The sequence below is a fragment of the Phalacrocorax aristotelis genome, chromosome 2 (assembly GCF_949628215.1).
Source record: "Phalacrocorax aristotelis chromosome 2, bGulAri2.1, whole genome shotgun sequence".
In the NCBI taxonomy this organism is placed as follows: domain Eukaryota; kingdom Metazoa; phylum Chordata; class Aves; order Suliformes; family Phalacrocoracidae; genus Phalacrocorax; species Phalacrocorax aristotelis.
The window spans coordinates 3,312,444-3,335,706 of record NC_134277.1 but is presented as its reverse complement, the minus strand read 5'-3'; the positions used below and the strand labels follow the sequence as shown (position 1 = coordinate 3,335,706).

Below are 23,263 nucleotides of genomic sequence, written 5' to 3'. Positions count from 1 at the left end.
CATTTGCTTAGCTTGAATCATCAGTTTCTCCCGGACTCCGCAAAGTTTTCTTGCTTTTGGAAGTACAGGCTTTCCTAAGCCGTTTCAGCTCCATGCCTGAAGGAACTGTAGGCAGTGATTCATCAGAGAGACAACACATCCCAAACAACTAGAAGGTCAACTACTTCTTAAGGCAAAAATATTTTGCACTGATTTATAGCCATATCTGGGAAAATAGAGCTCTTACATGGCTAAAACAGGCAAATAGACTGAGAAGAATTTCTTGTCATCAGCACCCCGCGCCCTTCTCACGGAAACATCACACGCTTTACATACTATAACAAAATGTAAGTTTTATTCCATTTTATTAGTAATGGATGTGGAATAGCCAGCTGAAGAGTTGGACTGATGCATCTTTCTCTTTTGACCAGTGTTTAATATTCTAACTACAGTCCAGATGTAACACTTACACTGAAAAATACTTACAGATTCAACCTCATACTCAAAAAGTTTCTAGTACAAATACAGTTAGTACATTAAAAAAATGAACGACAACAAAAAAATAACAATCCCAGAAACTTCGTAACAGCACAGACTGGTTATGGCCTTGAGTTAAGTTCAAGTATTTCCCAGTGGAATGCAATGCAAGCAACAAGGTAATCTGGCTTTTACGGGGGACATTCCCGGCCCTGAATGGTAAGAATAGAAATATAAGTGTGGGCCCTTTAACCGACCAAGTTTAGCGAGTGAGTCAATGTTTACGATTAGTTCAGCTACAAAGCTAAACACGTTTTGTGTGTGAACAAAACTACTAATCCATAAAAAACCCCAAAACAAAGCGTTAATTATACGACTCGTGTTTCTTCAGTGGCCAACGCTGCCTATTTTCTAATTGAAATTTCTTCAGATGCTGGTTTAATTTGTAATGGTTGTGGTGGGTTTTTTGCTTGTGGTTATGCTTATTTTGCCTCTCTAGCCTTTTCCTTCCCAAACTGACATGATAGAAGAGGGAACTTTTGCTCCTGCCCCGAAAGGAGTTGCTCCTGCAGATGCATTAATGTATGTCGGTCGCCTTTGTGGTGGTGACTCAGTGGAAAGACACAATATCCTAAAGGCTTTAGAGGCCAAAGAGTGGAGAAGAAGGGGGGGAAGTGAGCAACCCAATACACATAATAATAATCCTTTATATTTCTAGGGCCATCTGACTCATTCTGGCTCCTGTGTGTGGCTCAGATGGGATCTGGGAGGACTGGGGTCCCTCCTCCCCAGGGTCAGAGGAGTCACCAGTGTCCTCCAGGCTGGCTGGGACCTTGCAGGCAACTTTCCATCTCTCCCAAGCAGCCCACGACACCAGAGCAGTCCTGCTGGAAATGTGCCCTTGTGCTTCTGTCCCTGTCAAAACACTTGGAAAACAGGCGAAAGCAAGATCAGCTTCCATTTGCGAAGCATTTTATGCAAGGAAGTGTTTCAAGCCTCATAGATGAGCGGGGCTGGCTGGAAGGACGGCTGAGAGAGCGGTTACCCTGCCTCCCTGCCTGATGAGGAGGTTGTATTGGACGCCCAAGAGTCTGCCCTGGCGTCAATATTGCAATTATTGACTCTCACTATGAAAAACAGTGTGTGCGTGTTAAATGTGATGGTGACACCAGCCGGGAGGAGGCTGCAAATCTGATGCAGGACTAACTGATCATTCAAACCCCCCTTGGCACACTGGGTCTGCGGTGTGAATATAAAGAGGGCAGGAAGGTGCTGGTCATACAAGAACATGTCTGCAGAGAGGAGCAATCCCCGAGCCTGCAGAAAATGGGGTTTCAAGGAGGACCAGGGTGGTCGATGGGTGCATGAAGAGGAGGAGGGTGGAAAGCTGGCCCAAGAAGCTGACCTGACTGGGAAGACAGGGACTGGCTGGTGGTGGCTCAAAGACACAAAGGAAAACCATGCTGGAAAAGCAGCCCTTGGAGAAATGTTTACAAGACTGGCGCTGTTTAGCTTAAAGCAGACTTGACGAGGATGAAAACAGTCTTGAAACACCCAAAAGGTTCTGCAGGCATTAAAGGCATGAGATGTTCTCCGTGTGTGCTGAGGAGAGATGCCAGGGGTTGTGTTAGCCATTAAGGAAGCATTTGATGGTGGCAAATTGGCAAGAAAATCTGTCATCCTTTCCATCCCTGTTGCTGTAAGTGTCTCTCAACCTGCAGCCATAGAGCCCAGGGATCTCCTCCCATCAGGCACTGACCGACTATGCCACTGGGGCTGGGGGTACATCCCTGCTGTATAAAATGGGTTTAATGAGTAAATCAGGTCCCTTTGACCAGGTTCTGGAGTTTCTGGCTTAAAATCTGCCCCCCCCCCCCTCAGCTTTTTCCACGGTGAGGTGTTTGCTGGGGTGGTTTCCTGAAGCAAGAGCACGGGAGGTATATGCCCATCCCTGCGTTTGGTGACTCGCTGGTGAATCTGCAGGTCAGCGAGAGCCAAGGGGCTGATCTGAATCATCAGGAAATGCTCAAACCATGTCTGGGACTGAGGGAGGCGTCACTGGTATGGGCAGGAGAAATCCAAAATCCGGACTCCTTCACAGCACAGTGCCTTCCAGCATTTCATGGGAAGGGCAAGATTATCAGGGCTGTGATATTGCTGCTCATCTCAAAAGAATCAGAAAAACCCAGGCAGCATCCCACCATCACCCTCCTCAGAGTTTCCATCCTTCCCTTGTAGTCATGGCTTTAAATACACACTGTTTCCCGTGGGACACAAGGCTGGCGATAAACAAGAAGTCACATCGATGTGGAGGACAAGCCTGTGTCCTGGACAGCTGTAATTATTAGGGAGCAAATTTCCACCCAGCAGCACCTCTGCTCTCCTCCCCAGCAGCCCTGGGCTGTGGACCTGTGTGCATTTACCTTCATGATAGCACCACCATCAGCAACCAGCCCCTCCTGCATTGCCCGGCGCAGCCCCAGCCCAGGAGGAGAACGCATTCCCGCACGTGGGACAAGGACCAACAGCGCAGTTGGATATGTTTGTCTCCCCACCACTGTGGTGTGAATTTTCTGAACCTTTCATGCAAAATTCACAGCAGAAAGGCCATCCCTCCACATGACAGATGTGTGTTACTCCTGCCCGTTGCTGGTGTGGGGATGCATTCATCCTCCTCCGGGATGTGGCTGTCCATTTTTAAGGGGAAGATCTCTAGCAGGAAGAGCGGGCAGAGCTCCACACATTTTACTGATGGACCAGGAACCAGCAGGACCAGGAACAAGCCTGAAAGTGTTCCCCAGAGTGTTATGCAAAGCCATACTGAAATATTTGTAGCTGGATACCTCATAGGATGTTTATTTGCTTTCTTTCTAAACCTACTTTTTGCTGTCAGCACCGGCATGGCACAGCTCAGTTGAAGTTACCAGGCTGCAGGCCATACCCAGGTGTTTCATACCGGCCAAAGGGCCTGGCCGCCTGGGGAACAGGCATCCTCGGGGCTTCCAGAGACCAATCTCAGGGGCACGAAAAAGATGCCCAGCAAGAAGTCATGTAGATCCAATGGATAAGGAATACTGGCATGGGGACCTGCATGTGACTTTTAGTGGCTGGCACGGCCCCGAGGGAAAAGCTTGGCAGAGGGACAGTGCTGTGTTTGGTGAGGATTTACTTCTTTTGCGTTAGGTTTGATCTTGAAGGCTCTGCCTAATTGAGTTGTCCACAGGGGTGAATCAACCGTTGGACTCCTGGGAGGTTGCGAGGGCATCTGCCAAGCCACAGGCATCTTGGGCACACCTCAGGGATGAGACCTGCTCTGAGATGTGGCACAGTGGGGCAGCGGCTGGTTTCAGCCTCTACCATTTGGCAGGAGGTGCTTCCTGTGCACCCAGTGATGAGGTTTTTTCTTGTTTATGTTACTGGAGGGGAACAAAGCCGCAGCCTCACAGCTGTGCAAGAGATGTGGGATGAAACCACCCTGACAAAGCACATCCTCAGCACTAGCAGGAGCCTTGGAGCAGAGCAGCTTGGTTTTAACATGCCCCCAGACTCCTGTAGCTGCATGAGAACCACCCTAAAACCAAGCCAAGCTCAAAAAGCTCCCCATAAACTAGTGAAAAACTTCCTGGTACTGTCCTGGTCCTGTCCCCACTGAAGCCAGATCTTCTGCTAAGCCCCCCAAGCGAGTGTGTGAACCCTGCCAGTTCCCCAGGGGATGCTGGAGGCTAGCAGCCCAAGGACTGCTCCAGGATGGGATCAGCCATAGTCCTGGACCAGCCGGGTTTTCCCAGGGGAGGTGGAAGGCTGTAAAATTACCAGAGGGTTGATATTACATTTATATATACATCTCTATGTCTATATTCACACACACACGTTCATATGTGTCTGTATATATACGTACATGTACACACACACATCACATACACGCTACGCATAGACCTGCCGTCTGCCACTATTTATAAGGGTTTGATTAAACAGAAAAACGAATTTGCCACCGCTGATCTTCCAACCTCTGCTAATACTTAACAAATAAAGAAGTCTAAACCCTTTACGATTTTGTTTTCCTGGCTGCATAAAGGCACTTTCTGATGATGTGAAGCAGCAGTTTGTGAAAAACTCTGTGACTGCAACGATTCCCATCACAGCTGTAGCAAGGCTACACAGGCACTGGTACGACGTGATGTCGCTGCTCGCTCCTGCTGCGTAGCGTTTGAGCGAATTTGCTTTTTGCTTCGATGCGCAGGAGTAAAAGACAAAAACCTTCAGCGCTGTGCTACGCTTTTAGGTCTCCCTGTGTAAGACAGTCGCTGCGTTTCTGCCCCGTAACCTGATGTGGGTGCCAGCTCGTGGCTCGCAGCATCGAATGATGCCTTCGTTTCCAGCGATGCCTGCTAGAGCACGTAACACCTCAGGCAGGACAGCAGCTGTAAGCGTGTCATGAAGGTTCATGCAATATGTCAGTTGTTTTCTTATTGAGGGATCAGAAATTAATTTTGATTAAGGATATTTAGTAATTAAACACTGCCTGACCTACAGCACTCCAGCCTCGCCACGCAGGAGCAGAGCTGCTCGCTGTCAGCCTGACTTCTCTCCTGAGCCACCAGCAGCTCCGCTTCCCATCACAGCGCATTGTCCAGTCTCTGTTGGGGGCTCCGGTGGTGACCGAAGGGGTGGAAGATGCGGGGGTTGGGGGGGTTGCTATTGCTCACTGGAGGTTCCCAACTGGAGAACATGTTGGAAACAGGAAAGAAATGTCTTTTGCGAATGCACGGGAAGACAGCAGTAAATTGCTCGGAAACTCCTTTTCTCTCCTGACTTCCATATAAAAATTGTGCCTGTGCCCTGTGAAACAAGCGCAAGACAATACCGAAAACCAGAAACAAACCAAAATAAGACCCCCACTTACGCTACCCTCTCTCCTTTTAGACGAAGCTATATCCATACAGACGTCTTTCCATCTTTACTGCTTGAGCTCCCTTTCTCCAAGGAGGCCTTGGGTTTAGCACCTTGTTTCTCCTGGGCCGTGTTGGCCCTGTTCTGCTCTACCACCGTGCCACCCGAGGCGGGACTGCTGGTTCGAGAAGGTTGCGTGTTGGCCTGGGTGCTGCTGTAGCTCTGAAACGCTATGTCTAACTGCTCCTGGGCCACTCTCAAGTGTTTGTGAAGGGTGGACAAGTCTGCCGGGAGGTTCTCATCCGGGCTGGTGCACTGCTGCTCCTGAGCGACGTTAGCCAAGTTCTGCTCATGAGCCATCAAGCTGTTGGGGATCTTGGTGGGCTTCTCTGATTTCACTACCAGGTTGTACTCAGGAGGGCAGGAGATGTTCTTTGGGTAGGCGTAGTTGTAGGGAGGCTGCCTAAAGCTGTTGATTTTCCGGTTGCGAATGGCATCTCGGATGGTCCCAAACCCCAGGTGAAACATCTCACACATGTTCAGCAATAAGCACAGGCAGCTCACGACGTACATCACCAGGAGAAAGATGGTCTTCTCCGTTGGCCGGGACACAAAGCAGTCCACAGTGTGAGGGCAAGGGACTCTGTTGCAGACGTAATAGGCTTCTACCTCAAAACCATAGAGCAAATACTGCCCTATCAAAAAGCAAACTTCAAACGAAGCTCTGGTAAGTAGCTGGAAGACATAGATTTTCATCAGTCCTTCTTGCTGGATTCGCCTCCTCCCATCGTGCTTTTGTTGCTCTTTGCTCTTGGGCTTGGCTTTGGCCTTCTCGTGTTCTGCTGCATCTTCAGAGATCATGGGCTCCTCTTCGTCGGCCTCCATCGGGTCCTCCATGTTGCGCACTGCCTGCCAGTTCAAAGCAAACTGCTTCTTCTTCTTGAATCCCTTGAACTTCTTCTCCTCCTCTGCCGACCGGGCGATCCTGTGGATGGCGTAGCCCAGGTACATGACCGAAGGGGTGGATATCATGATGATCTGGAAGACCCAAAACCTGACGTGTGACAGCGGCGCGAAGGCATCGTAACACACGTTGTCGCAGCCGGGCTGCTTGGTGTTACAGGTGAACTTGCTCTGCTCATCGGAGTAGATGGACTCCCCTCCCACCGCTGTCAAGACAATGCGGAAGACGATGAGCACGGTGAGCCAGACCTTCCCCACGAAGGTGGAATGATTGTGAATCTCTTCTAGCAGGCGGGTTAGAAAGCTCCAGCTCATGTTGGTCATAAGGGCTACTCAGTTATAACCTGCAGGAAGAGGGGGAAGAAAAAACCATAGCTGTAAGTTAACATCTGTGGCTGCAGTCAGTGATACGTATGGCTGTGACATCGGCACATCTCTGACAGATGAGGCCATTTTGTCTCAAAGAGGCACCTTGCATGGCTGTAGCCTGTCTCCCCAGGACCTGGGAGGGACCATGACACGGGGCTGACCCCCACAGCATCGGGGAATGAGCCCTGGCCAGCGTGGGGATGTGTTGCGTCACTGTAATCGGAGGCAGGGGTACCTGGTGGTACTAGATACACACAGACTCATAACACAGCAAGCCACGGCACCTACTAGACTCACCATTACCCGCTTTGTTGCCTGTTTCAAGATGTTGCTCAGCTGTAAGAAGTGTTTGGGTAACTGCGAATTGAACGCAAGGCACTGTGGAAGCCACCTAGGCACAAAAAGGTGCTTAACTTGTGATAATCTCGTGCTTGCACACCGTGAGCTCAAGTGCCTGAGCTGAAAGCGGGAGTAGGGGATGCTGCCCACAGAGACTTGCGCTGCTGAAATGTCTTTCCTTAAAAAACCCAGAAGAATGCAAAGAATCAGCAAAAGAATGGGAATATTTATGTTTACAGGCTGATGGCCCTTTTAAGTTCCTTTTGAAAAAAAACAACAAAACAAAACAAAAGTTTAATCAAACGCAGACTGCTTTAAAAATAAACCTCGAAAAGCTTTCTGAGAAAACCATGCATTCATTAGAAGACCTGAACAGCTGGGGAGGAAGAGCTTGTAATAACCATTTTGTGTTTAGCTTAACTTGCAGTGGAGCCTCAGCCTGAGCAACTTGGGTGACCCCGGGCATCATTAAAGGCAGGCAGCAATTTTACTGCTTGACTGGCAGCGGCCCTGACAGATACCTGGAGATGAGAGCGATAGGGAAAGCACCCAGGCCCAAAGAACACTGTGGTGGGGGACAGCGGGGGGCTCTCGCTACGGAGTAGCAGAGGATGGGATCATCCTTTCCGCTCCCCTGCATCCCTCTGAATCATCACGGAGTTTACCCAACGTGTTTGCAGGCAGACACCTGATGGCAGGCAGTAAATCAGCCGTCTGCCAACCCAGTCCCGCCCGTGAACTGACGCCTACCGCTGCACCCAGAAGGAGAGGTGGCGGACGTCGGAGCCAAGCACGTAAGCATGGACAGAAGTGAGCTGTCGCAGGGTAGCACATGGCAGCGGTGTGTTACGGCTCGGCAGTAGCTGCCCCGCCACAGGCTGCTCCCCTGCGGTCCTTCACGATCATGCAGAGGAAGAGAAAGGAGCTGTTGTCCATATGTTAAAAGAGTACGGACACAAAACCTACCCCTCCATGCTGGCTGAGCATGGCTGGGTGGAGGTAGATATCCAGGAGGGAAAATGATGCCATGAGACATGAGCCTGGTCTTAACCTGGCTTTGCACCACTTTTATATGGAGACAGAAAATTATGCCCTAGGGTTTCCATGGCACAGCCTGGGCTTTGAGCCCGTCACCCGTGCCAGACGCAGGGTGGGAGCAGCCACCAGCAGCAGCCATGGGCACAGCCCCACGCGGGAGCAAGAAGGGAAACGTGCCTTGCTCTGTTCTCCACATTGAGCCTTTCTGGAATATGATTTTGCTCACGCTGCTTCTTAGGACGGGAGCCAAACAGCACTGGTTTGCACAGCACTCGCCTTCGTGCTGCCCCGGGAGGTAGCAGCGTGGTCCAAGGCTTGAGATGCAGTGAAATTCCTCCGCTGTCAAGGGCTCTCGAGAGCAGGCAGATGGAATTTTCTAACCCTGCTATTTCTAGATCAAACAAATCCTCTGCGAACCCAAACCCCCAAGTCTTCACACGACAGACCGGGACTGTGGGAGCACTCTGCAGATGGTGTTATTCTTGTCCTCTAGCTGGAGAAACTGAGGCAGGGAGCAGAGGAATAGCTCACTGTAAGCGGGGTAACAAACCAGAAGAAGAGGTGAGGAAGCTCTACTCTCTGCCCTCAACTTACCTGGTAAAGAACAACAGCCCTCAAAGCTGCTGGGACCAGAATCCCCATCTCCTGCCCCACAAGTGATGCCTTGCACCCAGTGGTCAGTACAGAAACGCTGCTGCAGATAGGGCAATTCAGCCGCTGCAGAGCAACGTGGGAAGCAATCGCCACAGACCTATTCTTTATTTATTGGGTAAATTGGATTTATTCAGGGGTGAGATGGGAAAGCATCCCCTCTGAGAGCCTTTTTGCTTCTTTAGACTCAGTGGGTACACTTTAACCCTTCCTGTGATTTGTGTCCACATTCAGATATGGGCAAAATGGGGTGTTAAATGATTTGCAGGCTCAGTCCGGGCACTCAGCCAAGCTCCAGCTGACAGGGGGCTGGGAAGGGAAGACCCCACTGGGTGCAGTGATGGCCCACTGCAGGACATGGTGCATCCATCTCTGGAGCATCCGGGTCTGGCTGAGGCAGGGCTGGGGCTTGGATCAAGCACACGTTGGCCCCAGCTTGGCTGGCCCCATGCGGGCATTCAGCCACCTCCTCGCTCCCGTCTGCATCCCCAATCAGCTGCAAGCCCCAACTTGTTCTAAAACACAGGCAAGTGTTACTCAAGGACACAGTTCCCAAAGCTCAGAGTCACCTCCCAACAGCAGAGTTGCTGGGGCAGGGAGGGTCTGACCAAGGTAGTGATGGATTTTGGAGTAAATAGTCAAGTTTTGTTCTGATATTAGTCAGGGTTCTTTGCAAAGCACCCACTGTCTCCTCTGGGAAACACATTCTGGAAAGGAGCACCCGATAGCATTGGTTCAAAACACTCACAAACCTCCTGAGTCAGGGAGAAGGAAAGAAATTGCAAAATAATCAAAGTGGCGGGTTGTTGCTTTGAGCAGACCACCTCCAGTTACCAGCCAGCAGCCTGAGCTGTTGGTCCTGCCACGGACACTGCGGCTCAGCCCTCTGTGCACACCTGGATCTGCAGGAACACCTGCAGGAAACAGCCTCGACCTGTTCTGCGCCCCTGGGACCCCGCTGTTGCCTCCGTGTATGATCACACCTTGATGTTATTAACGCTCCTGCATGTCCACCCACTCTCCTGGCACCGTATTTGCAAGCAGGAGCTGAAGGAAATGAGTTAAAAAACCCTCCTACAATCAGTTCAGTTAAAATTCCAGTGTTTTTTATGACTCACTGGCTAGAAAGACTGTACTACGAGATTTCAATGCCTTTACTTGCTTGCGGGGGGTTAGTACACCATTATATTTTGGAATCAATTCGAAGGCAAACAAGCTACCAAGGATGGATTTGTTCACATTGCTTTTGCTGATGAATGGGCTGGTGCTAGGAAAAGCCCTCCTCACAATGCCAATTCTCAAAGCACAAAAATTGGATTTTTGCACCTTCTGTGTGCTTCAGACCTAATTCCTCCGTGCAATGGAAAAGTTACACAGTCCAGCTCCCTGGGGAAATGAAAGCCTGTGTGCATCTGCAGCAGGTAGATGGATTAGTTTAGGTGGTTCATGTAGCTAAATTACCCGCCAATGTGATCGCGTGAGAGGACCCTCCATCCCTCCGGCTGTGACATCCATTCATTCCCAGGCTCCTACCTTCACACCTTTTCTCCAGACTAGCTGACATGCAGCGTATGAAACGCACGCCGGGTACAAGCTTCATTTTGAACCAGCTACAAAGGGGTTGTCGGGCCTCTCGACCTGCCAGCAGCATTTCCAGTGCCTTAAACCAGTGGCAATCGTGTGTAACCAGGTACAGGAATGAGCTGCTGGCCCCACGTCCTCATCGTGGTTACTTCCCAAAACCCGCTGACCTCTCTGCACAGTCGCAGGTACAACTGTTGGAACTGAGAAAACTTTAAAACCTGAATCTAACATGAGCAGAAGAAGGGAAAAAAATTAAACAGAAAAAAAATATCAGTGCTGGCTGGATGCCCTCCCTTTCTGCACGGATCCCACACCATTGCTTATGTTGCTGGGAAAACAATGGGAAAAAAAAATCTACTTACAGAGACATGGTGCTTCTAGTGGCAGCTTTCCCTCCTCCACCGACATTCCTGTGCCGCCAGCCCTCCGCCTTGCCCTAGATAAACTCCCGCCGCCTCGGTCCAGCCATGCCCCAGCAGTTGGAAACCGGAGCTCCAGGGAAGTATTTAATGCGGTGTCAAACCCCGCCTCTGCGGTGGCCGGGCACCCACCGCCGGGAGGTCCTCCCCGAGCTGCCTACGCCCCTACGGTCGGTCCCACCGCCGCTCGTGGCTCCTCTTTCCCTTGCCAAGCCTTGGGAGAAAGAGGGAAGGTGCTATATATACATACTGGGGAGGAAAGGGGCATCGGTTTTAAATCCAAACAAGCCGCTGGGTCTGGTTTTAGGAACGCTGCCTGGAATTTTGCTGAGCTCTTGAGCTGGTTGGAAGTAAATTAATAGCATCAGCTAGTGGCACTGCTAAGAGATTTGTAAGACAGAGCATGACTAATAGGGAACATGTGGAAAACACATTTTGGCAAAAGTTCCTTGGTTGCTGGGGGAAAAAAATAATAAAAATAGAAGCAAGGCTCACTAGTGAGAAAAACCTCCCCAAAGCTCCTGGTTTGCTGCACCCCAGGCAAGGCTTTCTCTGCAAGAGGTGGTGCACCTCTCTGCAAGCTGGTGGATGGGAGCAGAGAGCAGAGGAAGGATGGGGAAGGGTTTCTGAGCACCCGCGGAGACTTTTTGGCTTCTTTGCAGAAGGCAAGTGGAGAAGAAAAACTCCTGATGGTCCAAGGATTGCGTCTCATCCCTGATCCAACCGGGGGGAGCTTTGGCATTGTCAACCCAACAGGAGCAGAGCTCCAGGGAGCTGCTGAGATGGAAATGGAGAGTCAAGGCAGTTAAAGGCTCCCCAAGGGCCAGCGAGGAGGAGAAGGAAGCGACCGCATCAGCCAGCAAGTCATGAAAAGGATCAGACCCCACCTTTGAGGGGAGAAAGCATGGGAAGATGCACATTTTTATCAAGGGACTTTTGAAACCTTATAGCTTATTGGGAATGTTCATCCCTGGTCCTCACAAAGAAGGATAGTCACTCTGCTGTCAGACCTCTGGTTTCCCAAAGAGCCCGAAGGGACGTGGAGGGGCAATTCCTGCTCGCTGGAGCATCTGACACCGATGCTCTTGCAAGCAGCTGCACCTGCTGCACTGCTCCACGCTGGCTAATGCTTCGGCCGTGCTGCTGAACGTTTCTCTGTGAGAGCCCAGGAGCATGTGAGCCTCTGCTGACACCAGAGCTCGGCTGCGTGACACAACCCCACTGCAGCTATCGGGGTCTCCGTGGGGGGCGAGCGTTTCTGGGCACATTGCGGTAACTTTCCTGAAGGTTTTAAGTTATAAACTAATTACTCACACACAGTGATAAGTTAATTCACAGTTCAGAAGTAGCCATCTATGACAGACAAGTGGAAAAGCCTTATCATCTAAGCTAGGTGCAGAGCTGAACATAACCTTGGGGGAAAATATGCCGCACTAGGGAAACCAGAGCTTGGGAGGCATTTTGGGGGAATAAGCCCCCAAAGAAGTTCAATTATCACAACCCTAGTTGCATGCTTCAACTTAAGCACATAGCATCCCAACAAAGCTTGCACTGTCAAAGGACATGGGGAGATGGTTTCAGAGGACAGCACCAGGGCTGGAGATCTCCTCCAGCAACACCCCAACCTCCCTGGACATCTCCCATCAGGACCCCTTTGAGGGGGAGAAAACGTACAGCGAGCCGAGGCCACATTACCCCTGTGTGTTCCTGGGGTTGGGTTTGGCCTCCAGCATGCCGGGGCAGTGACCTCCTCGGTCCTCCGCATGGACCTTCAAGTCTGGAGACAGTGCGGTGGGTCACCTCATGGTTACCTCCGCCGGGGCCACCGCGTGGTCCTTGGGTGCGTCCCCTACAAGTGGAGACCCCACAGCTTCCAGCACATGTCACACCATCTGACTGTGAAAGACAAGTCCTGTGAGATCCATCAGACCTGAGGGATGGCCACCAAGATCTCATTCCCATCAAAGAACTGTGGCGAAATTGCCACCCGCTCCAGCCAGTGCGGGATGGAGCTGCAGAGAAGTATTATTAGTTATTTAAAAATAACTAGCTGAGAACAACTTCCAGGCTCTGCAGGACTGCGGGCAGCAACTTGGAGATAAAAGGCAGCTCAGCACGGTCCCTGTCCCATGGGTCAGACAGCCTTTCCAGGCCCTTTGCTTTCTAACCATGCGGGTTATTTATACACACAGCAATCTCATCTGGTGGAAGTTTTCTCGGGGCATCTGTGCTTCAGGCGAGCCAAGCAACATCTGCTCCTGCTCCAGCCTCCTGCCCAGCAGGTCTGGCCATCACACTGGTGGGGACCGAGTGGTTCCCGTCAACAAACCATGACCCATGGGCTCAGCCATCGCCCGGGGAAGGAGGCAGAGGGCTGGAGGCAGAGCCAGACTTGTGCATTTTCTCTTGCACACTTTAGCTGGGTTTTCACTGTCCAAAGAGGGTGTGTGAAAGCCCAAACCTTTGCTGTGTGGGTAATAACAGAGACCGGCAGGAGTATGCACACAGTTGTAAATAGTTTGTGTTTCCTTCCTCCCAAGGGAGGCACTGGAGAGCAGAGCTTTTCTAGCCATAGATTAATGTACGGGCACCTTTTCACTCCCAACCCACCCCTTCAGCATCCCATGTCCTCGATTTAATACTTGGAATTGAGAAAAGGAAATAAAAGAGAGAGTGGAGACAGAGGGGGAATGGATGTGATGAAGCCTTGTTCGATTCTGGCTGCTGCTGGGAGTCACCTCTCCAAGGCACATCTCCACCCAGGCGCTCTCTGTGTTTCAGAGTAGTGATCTATACATCTCTTAGATGTCCTACTGAAGTAAATAAATGCTGTCACTAATGATAACGAGATCTGGTATGACGTCTCCTTGCTACGTCAGTGATGAGTAGCATCTGTAATTATCCACTCTGGCCGCAAATCTACGAAGCTCTGTACTGTATTGGGCTGAGAGTCCGTTTTCTTCTCTGATTTTTACCTTTCGGATTTTCCTTCGATCCATTTTAAAACAAAATGAAATGAAGAAATGCACCTTTGCTCAACTGATAAGCCCGCTTTTTAAAACAAGACCCAGGAAGCAACATCACTGTTTTGAGAAAAATGTCTCAAAACTGAAATAAATTAAGACTGACAAGTTTTTATCTTATTGGAAATTGTTGGATTTGGGCTTAGGAGACTACAGCATTTCACGTCTGAGAAGCAAAAACATTTGAATACCACAAATGAGGGCAAAGACTGAAGCAGCGGTTTTAATTTGTATCTTTTCTTTTTCGACTAACTTCACTAACCTTTTTCCTCTGACTTTCAGACATGGGATGCAGGACACATCTTCACCCTCAGTGGCTGTGGGTGCCGTCCACTTTGAAAGAGGTTTGTGGTGGAAAGGGAGGCAAAGGCACTGCCTAAAAAGAAACATTCAACTTGGGAAATATTCTCCCCCTTTTGCACAATCTTAAAGTCCACTGCAGAGCTACTGAATTTTATTGTTATTCTTATTATTCAGTAGCTTCATGGCAGTTAGAGGAAAAATGTGATCTGGGGGCGGTTACAGCTTTGCCAGTGAACGACAGAGTCACTGAAAGGCACGCTGGGGTCTTATCTTTGCAAGTGAAAGTGGCACATTAAAACATTGCAGCTACAGAGAAGGAGAGTCAGGTTTTAATTTCTTTACTGTCTTCGGTGTGGCTGGACTGCTGCTTGCAGCCCCGTGCCTTTAGCGGAGCACCACAGCTCCGGAAATGGCTTTAAACGGAGGGTTTTTTTTTCCCCAGACGGAAAGATGTGCTTCAGGGCGTGGCAACCTCCTTTCTCAATGTGTCGTTCTTCCCTCCGATCCCCCCCATCCTGCCGTTATCCTCGTTGTCTTCAGAGCAGCTGGTCCTCGAGCACGTAGGTCTGGGGGGGATTGGTGGGTTTAGAAGAGGATTCGCTCTCATTTTTTACAAGATTGGTTCAAGTCAGCGTTGCAACTTTGTCATTTCTATTGGCTCGTCCCCAGGTTAATAGGACCAGGTAAACCAAGCGCTGCAGAGAGATCCAAATGTGTATCTCATTGCGGCATCTTCAAGGCTGCCTTCCATTTCTTGATGGGAAGGAGGCCATCAGCACCCATCAGAGCTCCTTTTTCATGCCTGGAGTCTTCAGAGCCTTCAGCAACCCAAGGACCCAAGTTTTGTCATTGCCCCAGTGACGTGCTAGCGGGCTGGGGACATCTGCTGGGACAGAACGCCGTTTCTTTTGTGTTAAGGTGTTTTGGAACAGGCCGGTCCCTTCCAGCAAGGGCAGAAGCAACGTACTGGAACAGGACATGGGTTTATAGGTGGAAGGATCATGGCTTATCATAGAATCATAGGATCATGGAAACATTAATGTTGGAAAAGACCTCTAGGATCATCAGGTCCAACCATTAACCCAACAGTGCCATGTCTCCTAAACCATGCCCTGAAGTGCCGCGTCTGCACTGTTCCCAGCCACAGAGACAGCCCGTTTGCTCATGAACCAGTAACTGAACCAACACCACTATTTATGGCTGATGGTATCAAGGCCAACTGTGGATGTCCCAGAGACCCGTTCAGGAGCTGCGATGCAGAGATGGGAGGGAGCAGTTGGGAATGGCCGCAGCGCTGCTCAACTCAACCACCCCAGCCAAGGACCCCTGGGCTCCCTTTCGGCCCCACCGTGCTCCCTAGCTTAACCCAAGGAAAAAAAAAATCTCAGCTGTGCAAACTCCCCTCCTTCACCCAGAGCTTTGGGCATTCTCCAAGATTTGGGACTAATCAGGGTTTGCATCGTAAGAACTCTGCCAAAACCTCGACTCTCTTAAAAAAATACATTTATAGGCATCAGAAAAAGCTGTGCCAGTGTTTGTTGCTAAAATCTGCTTCACCGCAAATCTCTGTGTGGACTTTTCAGGACAGCAGTGATGATAACCCTAGCACAGATGTGCCATTTGAACGACATAGAGCCGGGGCCTCTACCTATTCATCATCAGGTTCATTTTTCTTCTGCATCCAGCTCTGCTTGTTGGATGAACCCAAGAAGATTTCGGTCTGGATCAGGACATTGCAGTTGGTCTCTGGCTCTTGCAAGGACCAAACTCATACGTTTTTCCAAAGCCCATGGGGATTTTGGCTGCATAACATAAGGATGTTTGAAAATGAGGTGACGACTGCTTTCTTTCATGCACTCTGAAAACATGAACTCTGGCTCTGAATTGCCATGAAATTTGGACCCCAGCTGTGCCTCAGTTAGCTGAGAAGATAGGTCAGAACACAGAATTTCTGTTAAATTTGCATTGGGTTGTGATTGGAGCAACAAGCCAATGCTGTTAGCAGAATTAATAATATTTCTGCTGAAAAACAGTAAAATGTTTCCTTTGGATATCACTGACTGATGACCGCAGAAAGGTAAAAGCACTTTATTTTGAAAATGACCAAAAAAATAAATCTTATATAGTTAAATAACAATAAGATTTAAATGCCAAAATACAAAAGCCCAGAGGAGGTGTTTAAACCCAGGCTGGAGAGCAGAAGCGAATTATTCCAGCCCTTCCCAGCTGAAAATTTCACTGCGATGGACACATTCTTGAGATAAATTTCAGTGATGACAAAACCACGTATTTTTTGAGAGGAACCTTTCTGCTGAAGTTTTCAAGGACGGCAAGATAACACGGGCCGATGTACCGAAAGGTGGCAAGAAGAGACTCGCGGGGAGCCCCAGGGATGTGGCTCAGCAGAACCATTTTCCCCCCTGCGTCTGTTCCTGCTCCAAAGAAAGCATTTGCCTCAATAGTCAGAGGTCAGATCGAGCAATTATTCCCTTCTCTATTTGCTTCCCTTTCCTGAAGTAGCTGGAGAAGCAACGGGAATAAAAGGCCACCTCCAACCGCACCCGTCGGGGTCGTACCTGGTGTTAGTGCTACCCGCGCCTCTCCTGCAAACCCATCGTGGCTCCCCGAGCTCTCATAACAGGAAACAATAAACTTTCCAGCCGGCGTTCCCAGCCCTGGCTGGCCTGCAGCACATCCCTGTGAAGCCAAGCCAGGCTTGACTTGCTCCAAACCTTCCCGAACTTGTACAAAAGAGTGAAAAAAAAAAAAAAAATCCATAAAAATCAGAGGAAATCCATTCCCTGGTGAAACCGGCCGTGCAAAAGTTCACGGCACATCGCCTCCTCCCGCCGTTGCCCCCACGGCCGCTCCTCCACCTGCAGTTCACCGAGCAGGGGTGCGCTAACGCAGGCAGGGGCAGAGGAAAAAGGCCAGGGTGCATGGGAAAGATTAGGGAATGCTGGAAAAAGTCAAGCAGGCACATTTTTGGCTGCTCCAGAAAGGTGTTTTGTTTGGGTTTTTTTTCCCTTTTTCCCTAACACCTGTGGATGGGCAGAGGTGGTGTGTTAGGAGGGAGCTTGGAAGAACCCCAGGAAAAGGAGGCAGGAGCAAAGGGAGCAGGAACAGAGGTAGGAAGCTCAGCCACAGCTTTTGGGCCTGATTCAAGAGCTGCTGGGTGAGGTCCATGGCTCACACCGAGCGGACGAGAGGAATGGTTTCCCTGCTTTTCAGCTGCGTGAAAACCATGCGCACAGTGTCAGTGGGGGAGAGGGACGGGAATGGGAGCAGCCGGCGACTCTGCATGGGGATGAATGTCTTGGACACAGCTTGAGGGTAAAGACAGCAACACCCCAAAGCAAAGACGGAGAGGTTGTGTCCTCTGTGGATCCACATGAGCAAAGCAGGACATGCTCAACACCTCCTCCAGCTTTCCTCACCAAAGCCCTCTTGAAAATACCTGAAAATACAGACAGTTTTTCATTTTCTTGTGGAAAATGCTTTCCACCCATGCAGGCAGGCTGCCGACTCTGGGAGTTTGACTCTGTTTTTTGCAGCAGTGCCAATGAGAAAAACGTTAGTGTCAACTCTGTCATCACACGCCTCTTCTGTCAGACACAGGGAGGTACAACGGCCACTGCAACAGGCGAGACAACCTCTACACAACCAACGCTGGTCTGGTTCAACCAGCCACATTACGTGTAGCAGCTCAGGACAGACTCTCCCACCAGGATTTAGACCAGGTTCATATGGGCTGGAGCAACCCTAGGAGACCCTGCCACTGCCCTTGGCTCTGGCTGAAGGGCGCTTTTGCCCCCAGTAAAGCACAGAGTGACCCACCACTAACCATGGTCCCGTTTGCCACAGTGGAGACTCAGCTCTATAGGTTCAAGCTCGATCCTGGGCTGACAGCCACCTGCCCAGATCATAAGAGCAGTACGGAAGAAGCCTCTGGACTGGGGATTTGGTGGCGGTTTCTTTCACCCTTGAGTGCAAGAGAAGCCCAGCATGAGATTTGGGGCCAAAGTTATTTTTGTTTCTTTATTACCCCAAAAATACCTGTAATTTGCCAACCAAAGTGCAGGTTGGGGGAACCGTGGCTCAACCCTAACAAGGACAGGGGCTTGCAGTAAGCAAGTACCCCACAAATCAGTGCAGCAACCCAACCCACAGGATCCAACCCAGCTACATGAACCAGGTCCAAGCTCTACCCACCTTCACATGATGCTCCCTCATCCAGCCCCGGCCATATGTCATGATCGCTGAGCGACTGCCCTGTCCTACGCGGTCCTCCAGGCAGAACTCATGCCTTACTGCTTTAAACAACCACGTGGTTAAAGACCATGCGTGGGTAATTTGGAAGACCTGCTATGCTCGTGAGTAGATTTATGGTCCTATTGCTTTGGTGTGGCATCTGCTCAGGGTGCTGAGGCTTGCTCTGCTCTCTGCTCTATCACAAACATAAGGGTGGTCTCCTAAACCCATCACCCAGCACCTCAGGAGGTGGCCTGGTTGCAGGAGCTGAGGTGAAGCTCAAGGAGCAGGACTTGTAAGATGACCTAAAATCTTATCTGAACCAGGACACGTGCATCTAAGACACCAAACCTCTCTGAACACCCCAACGTTCATCACTGGAGCATCTATTGCCCAACATCCTGGCTTTGGAGGACCCTCAGACTTGTCAGGTTAGATAGAGCCGTACCAGTGAGGCCACTCCGTGACACAGGTGTTGTGCAAACAGGTAAAAGGGCTGGGGGCAGCTGCCAAACCCTTCCTTCCGCTGTAATAACCCATCCCTGCTCCATCTCTGAATAAACTCCAAGCTGCAGACCTGCCACCCCGAAGCACTAAAACGTCCTCTTGAGACCAGCCCTGGCTACCTGGGCAGCAGACCCCTCCTCAGAGTAAAATAATCCAACATCAACTAAATAAAGATATTGAAGACAAGAAAGCAAACACCAAAGCGAAAATACCAGACACTTGGATGTGACTTTATGGCCCATTTTTCCATGACTGGGAGGATCTACACATAGTTAAAAGAGAAGAGAGAGAGACTCGAACGTGATAACTGAGGAAACAAATGCATTGGACATGCTCTTGCCAACTGTTCTTAGAAAACAGAAAATAAAGAAAAAAAGGAAACATTATTACTACAAGTGCTTTCCTATCCTTCTGGCAGGGTTCCCAGCATGACCAGGGTAGGTTTCTGCTCTGCTCACTCAGATTTATTGTTACACCAGTATCATCAGTAAATTTTTAAATAACCACTTAGGTAATTATACACAGAGATAATTATAAAATTATGTTTACAAGCAGAGAAGCAGAGGATGAGAGAGAAATGCCCAGGGGAGTGCCCGGCGCCAGGCGAGCGGTACAGTACCTTTCCTGGGAGCCCATGGGACAGGAGCATTGGCGAAGGCTGGCCGGTCTGATCCTAAGGCGAGCTTGGGGTGGGAAAGGGACCGGAGCCTTCCTGGATGTGTTTACATAGGCGGGCCCCCACCCGCTGACGCTGGAGAGGTCAGCGGCTCATGCCTCACATCTGGACGCCACTGGGTCCCCCCGTGCCAAGAAGACTATGCTTCTCTTCATCCCCAAAGCCTGCAAGACTGCAGGGGTGTTGAATCAGTGTCCCTCCTTCCCTTCCAGAGGTAGACAGCGGGGTGGAGAAGGTACCCTCAGGCTGGCACCCAGGTGGGAACAGAGCCAGTCCCATCTGACCCTGGTCCACGCTGATGCTCAAAGCAAAGGTTGACTCTGAGATATGCCCTGCTAGAGATCCGAGCCCTTGGGCATCCAACGGGGTGCTGGCATGAGCACACACCTGCCTGTCTGCTGTGCTGGGCATCCAGTTATCCAAAGCCTACACCAGCACCACCAAACCCTACACCAGCACCACCAAACCCTACACCAGCACCACCAAACCCTATACCAGCACCACCGAAGCCTACACCAGCACCACCAAACCCTACACCAGCACCACCGAAGCCTACACCAGCACCACCAAACCCTACACCAGCACCACCGAAGCCTACACCAGCACCACCAAACCCTACACCAGCACCACCAAACCCTACACCAGCACCACCAAACCCTATACCAGCACCACCAAACCCTACACCAGCACCTCCCCAATCCATGGTGTCCCTAGGTTGGGACCGTGAGCCTGAGGGTTTGCCAGGGTCCCATCATGCCTCCTGCACAGGGCTAAGGCAGACACCCCACAACCTTGCTGCCTGTCCCCTCCTACCAAAGGACAGGGCAAGCTGGTCCCTGCTAACCAGTTGCCTTCACCCCACGTGGTGTCAGGAGGGAAGGAGCCAGGAGATCTCAGCTGCAGCCAGGTGCTCTCAGAGGACCATCATGGGATGGCACCATCCTCCCTGCAGCACTGCCCTCCCAGTCACAGGACCCTCGCTGTAGGAGAGCATAATCACTTACGGTCTCAGTCCTTAATGAACACAGGGGCTGTGGAGGCCGTCGGTCCCGAGGTGGACAGCCACACTCGCTGCCCCTCGGGGAGCCAGCAGCAGGTTGTGCTCCAACGCCAGCGCGCCGCTGCTTTGCAATAGGTTGCTCTGAGGAGCAAGCAGCAATAAAAAGCTGGAGAGAAGAAAGGGTAATATCGAATCCAGCTGTGAAAACAAAGATTAAAACCCTTTCAGCCTACAACCTCCCTTGGCCAACGCGCGGGAAGCAACGTGCCAACATTAATTCCTCTCCCAATGTCCATCCAACAGTTATTTTTTTCATGAATGAGCACGTTGAGGCGGAAGGGGAAGGAAGGGAGATGCAGGAGGAGGACGTGGACAGCCCTTCCATGCCTTTTACACAGGGGAACCTCTGCAGTTCATGGAGAGGCAGGGCCGTGGGCCTGAGCCAACGATGCTCCAGTGCTTGGGGCTGATCCATGACCTGAGACAAACGGGCGGCCAGATGAGGTTTTTCTCTCTTTGCTTTTACAGTGGGCTGGTCCTGAAGGTAGAGCTGTTCCCAAGAGAGCACCAGGCACACGGGTGCATGGGTGCAGGTTTTGCCAGAGAAGTGAGAATCTCGGGTGCATGTCACCCTGCTCACACCAAACCCTCCACCACCCTCTGGGATGTGGCGGGCTCTTCCTGCCACAGCAGGTACCCCTGGCATCGCTGGGGCTTGCACAGAGGGGTCGAGCACCCCCACACCAGGTACTCGGCTGGTTCCCAAGCAGGGATGCATCAAGCTCCACTGTGAGGCCGGGGATGGGACACAGCGGATGCTACAGTCACAGTTTAATCTGCAATACTAAAATCCCCCTAGGACATGCAGCAAGCCCCTTCCTAGTCTTCCAGTCTTGTGCTCACATTTCTTTTCCTCCGTGATCTCTGCCAGCCTGGAGCCAGTTCAGCCTCCTCTGCTAATTTGAACATTGCTAAGTTTAGAGGGTGGACAAGGCCATGGAAAGAGGGTGCAAAAGAGAAAAAAAACCTGATCCTCCTTCACTTTGCGATAAATAGCCCTTAGAAATGCCACGTCACGATTTCTGACCTTCAGGCAGCTACTGGGACACGTCTGGGTTTGCTGCTGGTCAGTTAAGCTCCATCCTCTGCCACGGCTCTGATGGTGGTCACTGGCTGGGCACCCAGCCCACCACATTTCGGTGTCCCACGTAACCCCCTGGATATTTTCTGGAGTGAATAGCTGCAATCAGTGACCTGGCCGTTACCAAAAGCTGGGGAAAGATGAAGTTGTGGGAGGCTCTTCTTGAAAATTCACTCTTTCCATCTCTGGCTCTTTCCCTCCCTTCCTCTCCAAGGCATCCTCCCTTTAGCCTCCAGACAGAAATAAATAAGAAACCACAACACCATCTGTGTTCCTGAGAAAGACTAAGAAGCAACAACTTAAGGGACGTGAATCAAAAACCCAAATTACGTTCTGCAGCACTGCTATGAGACGGGTTGGTCTGCAGCGGATGGAGGAGGTAGAGCCCTGCGGGCCGTGTGTGCAGCCGTGAGGAGCTGGAGCCAGAGGAGCAGAGTTCTGCAGCCAGCTGGTGGGACCCACCTCACTGAGCCATGATAACTACGGAGCCTGTGAGCTTCCTTGCAACTTTTGAAAATAGATCTTCACCCATCGTCATGTTTTTTCCCTCGTTGCTTTTTGGGTCCCTACTGAGCTCAAAGCCTAGGAGCCTTCACCTCAACCCTGTGGAGCCCACATCAGTGCTGCTCGGCCAGCTCTCTGCTGTCTCTAGGGTGACTCCAGGAAGAAATGAGCAGGGCACCCCTATTTCCACCTCTCCCAAAGGCAAGAGCACAAGGGAGAGATGTTTTTGCCTTCTCTCAAGCAGTAAGAGTCCTGCAAACCACGAGCCCTGATCACTAGCACCAGACACAGCCCGGTGATGGAGGGTGGCCAAGACATGCCAAGAGAAGGGACTTGCTTGGAGGGAGATAATACCCAAACCCAGCCCAGGAGGTCCCACAGAGGGCCCCTCCCATGGCACTGCCACCCTGTCCCATGTGGGACGTGGCCCCAGCCAGCTACATCATTGCCTCCCACTTAGATGTGTCTCTTCTGCCCACACCGCTTACAAAATGTCATTGCATTGCCCTGCCATGATGCCGGGCTCCCCTTTTCATCCATCCTCACTGGTTTTGTCTATGCTGCTGGCTCCAAAAAGGAGCAGGCCTTCTCCTGGCGCACCTCATGTCACATCTCACCACCTTCAGGACTGCATGTCCAGAACCCCAGACAGCCCTTGCTCTGCTGCTGTCCATTCAGAGGTCCTCACTCCATCCCCCTTTCAAAAATTCAGCCGACCAAGTGGGTTTTCTCCTTTGGCCAGAGCCCTTCTTTTCTGCTCTTGATGTAATTGTCCAGCTGTAATAGCCAAGATTTTCCAAAACCTGGTGGAAAATTAAAGAATCAGTGCAGGAGCAAAACCACCCCTGCCTTGGAGAGCGGCGCTTTCGTTTCCTGCCAGCCATCCTCTTTCAGGCACTGAGAGCAAACAACTTCAGGCCTTTCCAACCACTAAATCACCCTATTGGACTCATAACAGGGGCAGCTGAACTACACCTAGTTCCAGCTATTGAAATGACGGCAGCAGCCTCCATCCTACAGGAACTGACCCCTTTACTGTCGCCGATGCTGGTGGAAGTGCTGATGACACAGGAACATTAGCGACCGTTATTAATTTCCAGTGGCGTTTGCTGAAGCTGGAGCCAATGCAGAGCCGGGCTGGAGGAGAGT

At 50.9% G+C, this 23,263-nt stretch overlaps 1 protein-coding gene across 4 annotated transcripts in view; it reads right to left on the bottom strand.

Moving 5' to 3' along the window:
• Positions 1–317: 317 nt before the first annotated feature.
• Positions 318–23,263, bottom strand: part of GJC2 (gap junction protein gamma 2) — a 38,926-nt gene continuing 15,980 nt past the window's right edge. For 3 of the 4 annotated variants that reach the window (XM_075082163.1, XM_075082164.1, XM_075082161.1), the window contains one exon: positions 318–6,653. In XM_075082163.1, the coding sequence (XP_074938264.1) occupies positions 5,386–6,633 (1,248 nt within the window). In that variant the 5' untranslated portion in view covers positions 6,634–6,653 and the 3' untranslated portion in view covers positions 318–5,385. Of the gene's footprint in view, positions 6,654–10,652; positions 11,050–23,263 lie in introns of those variants that run through there. The other variant, XM_075082162.1, reaches the window with a different exon arrangement.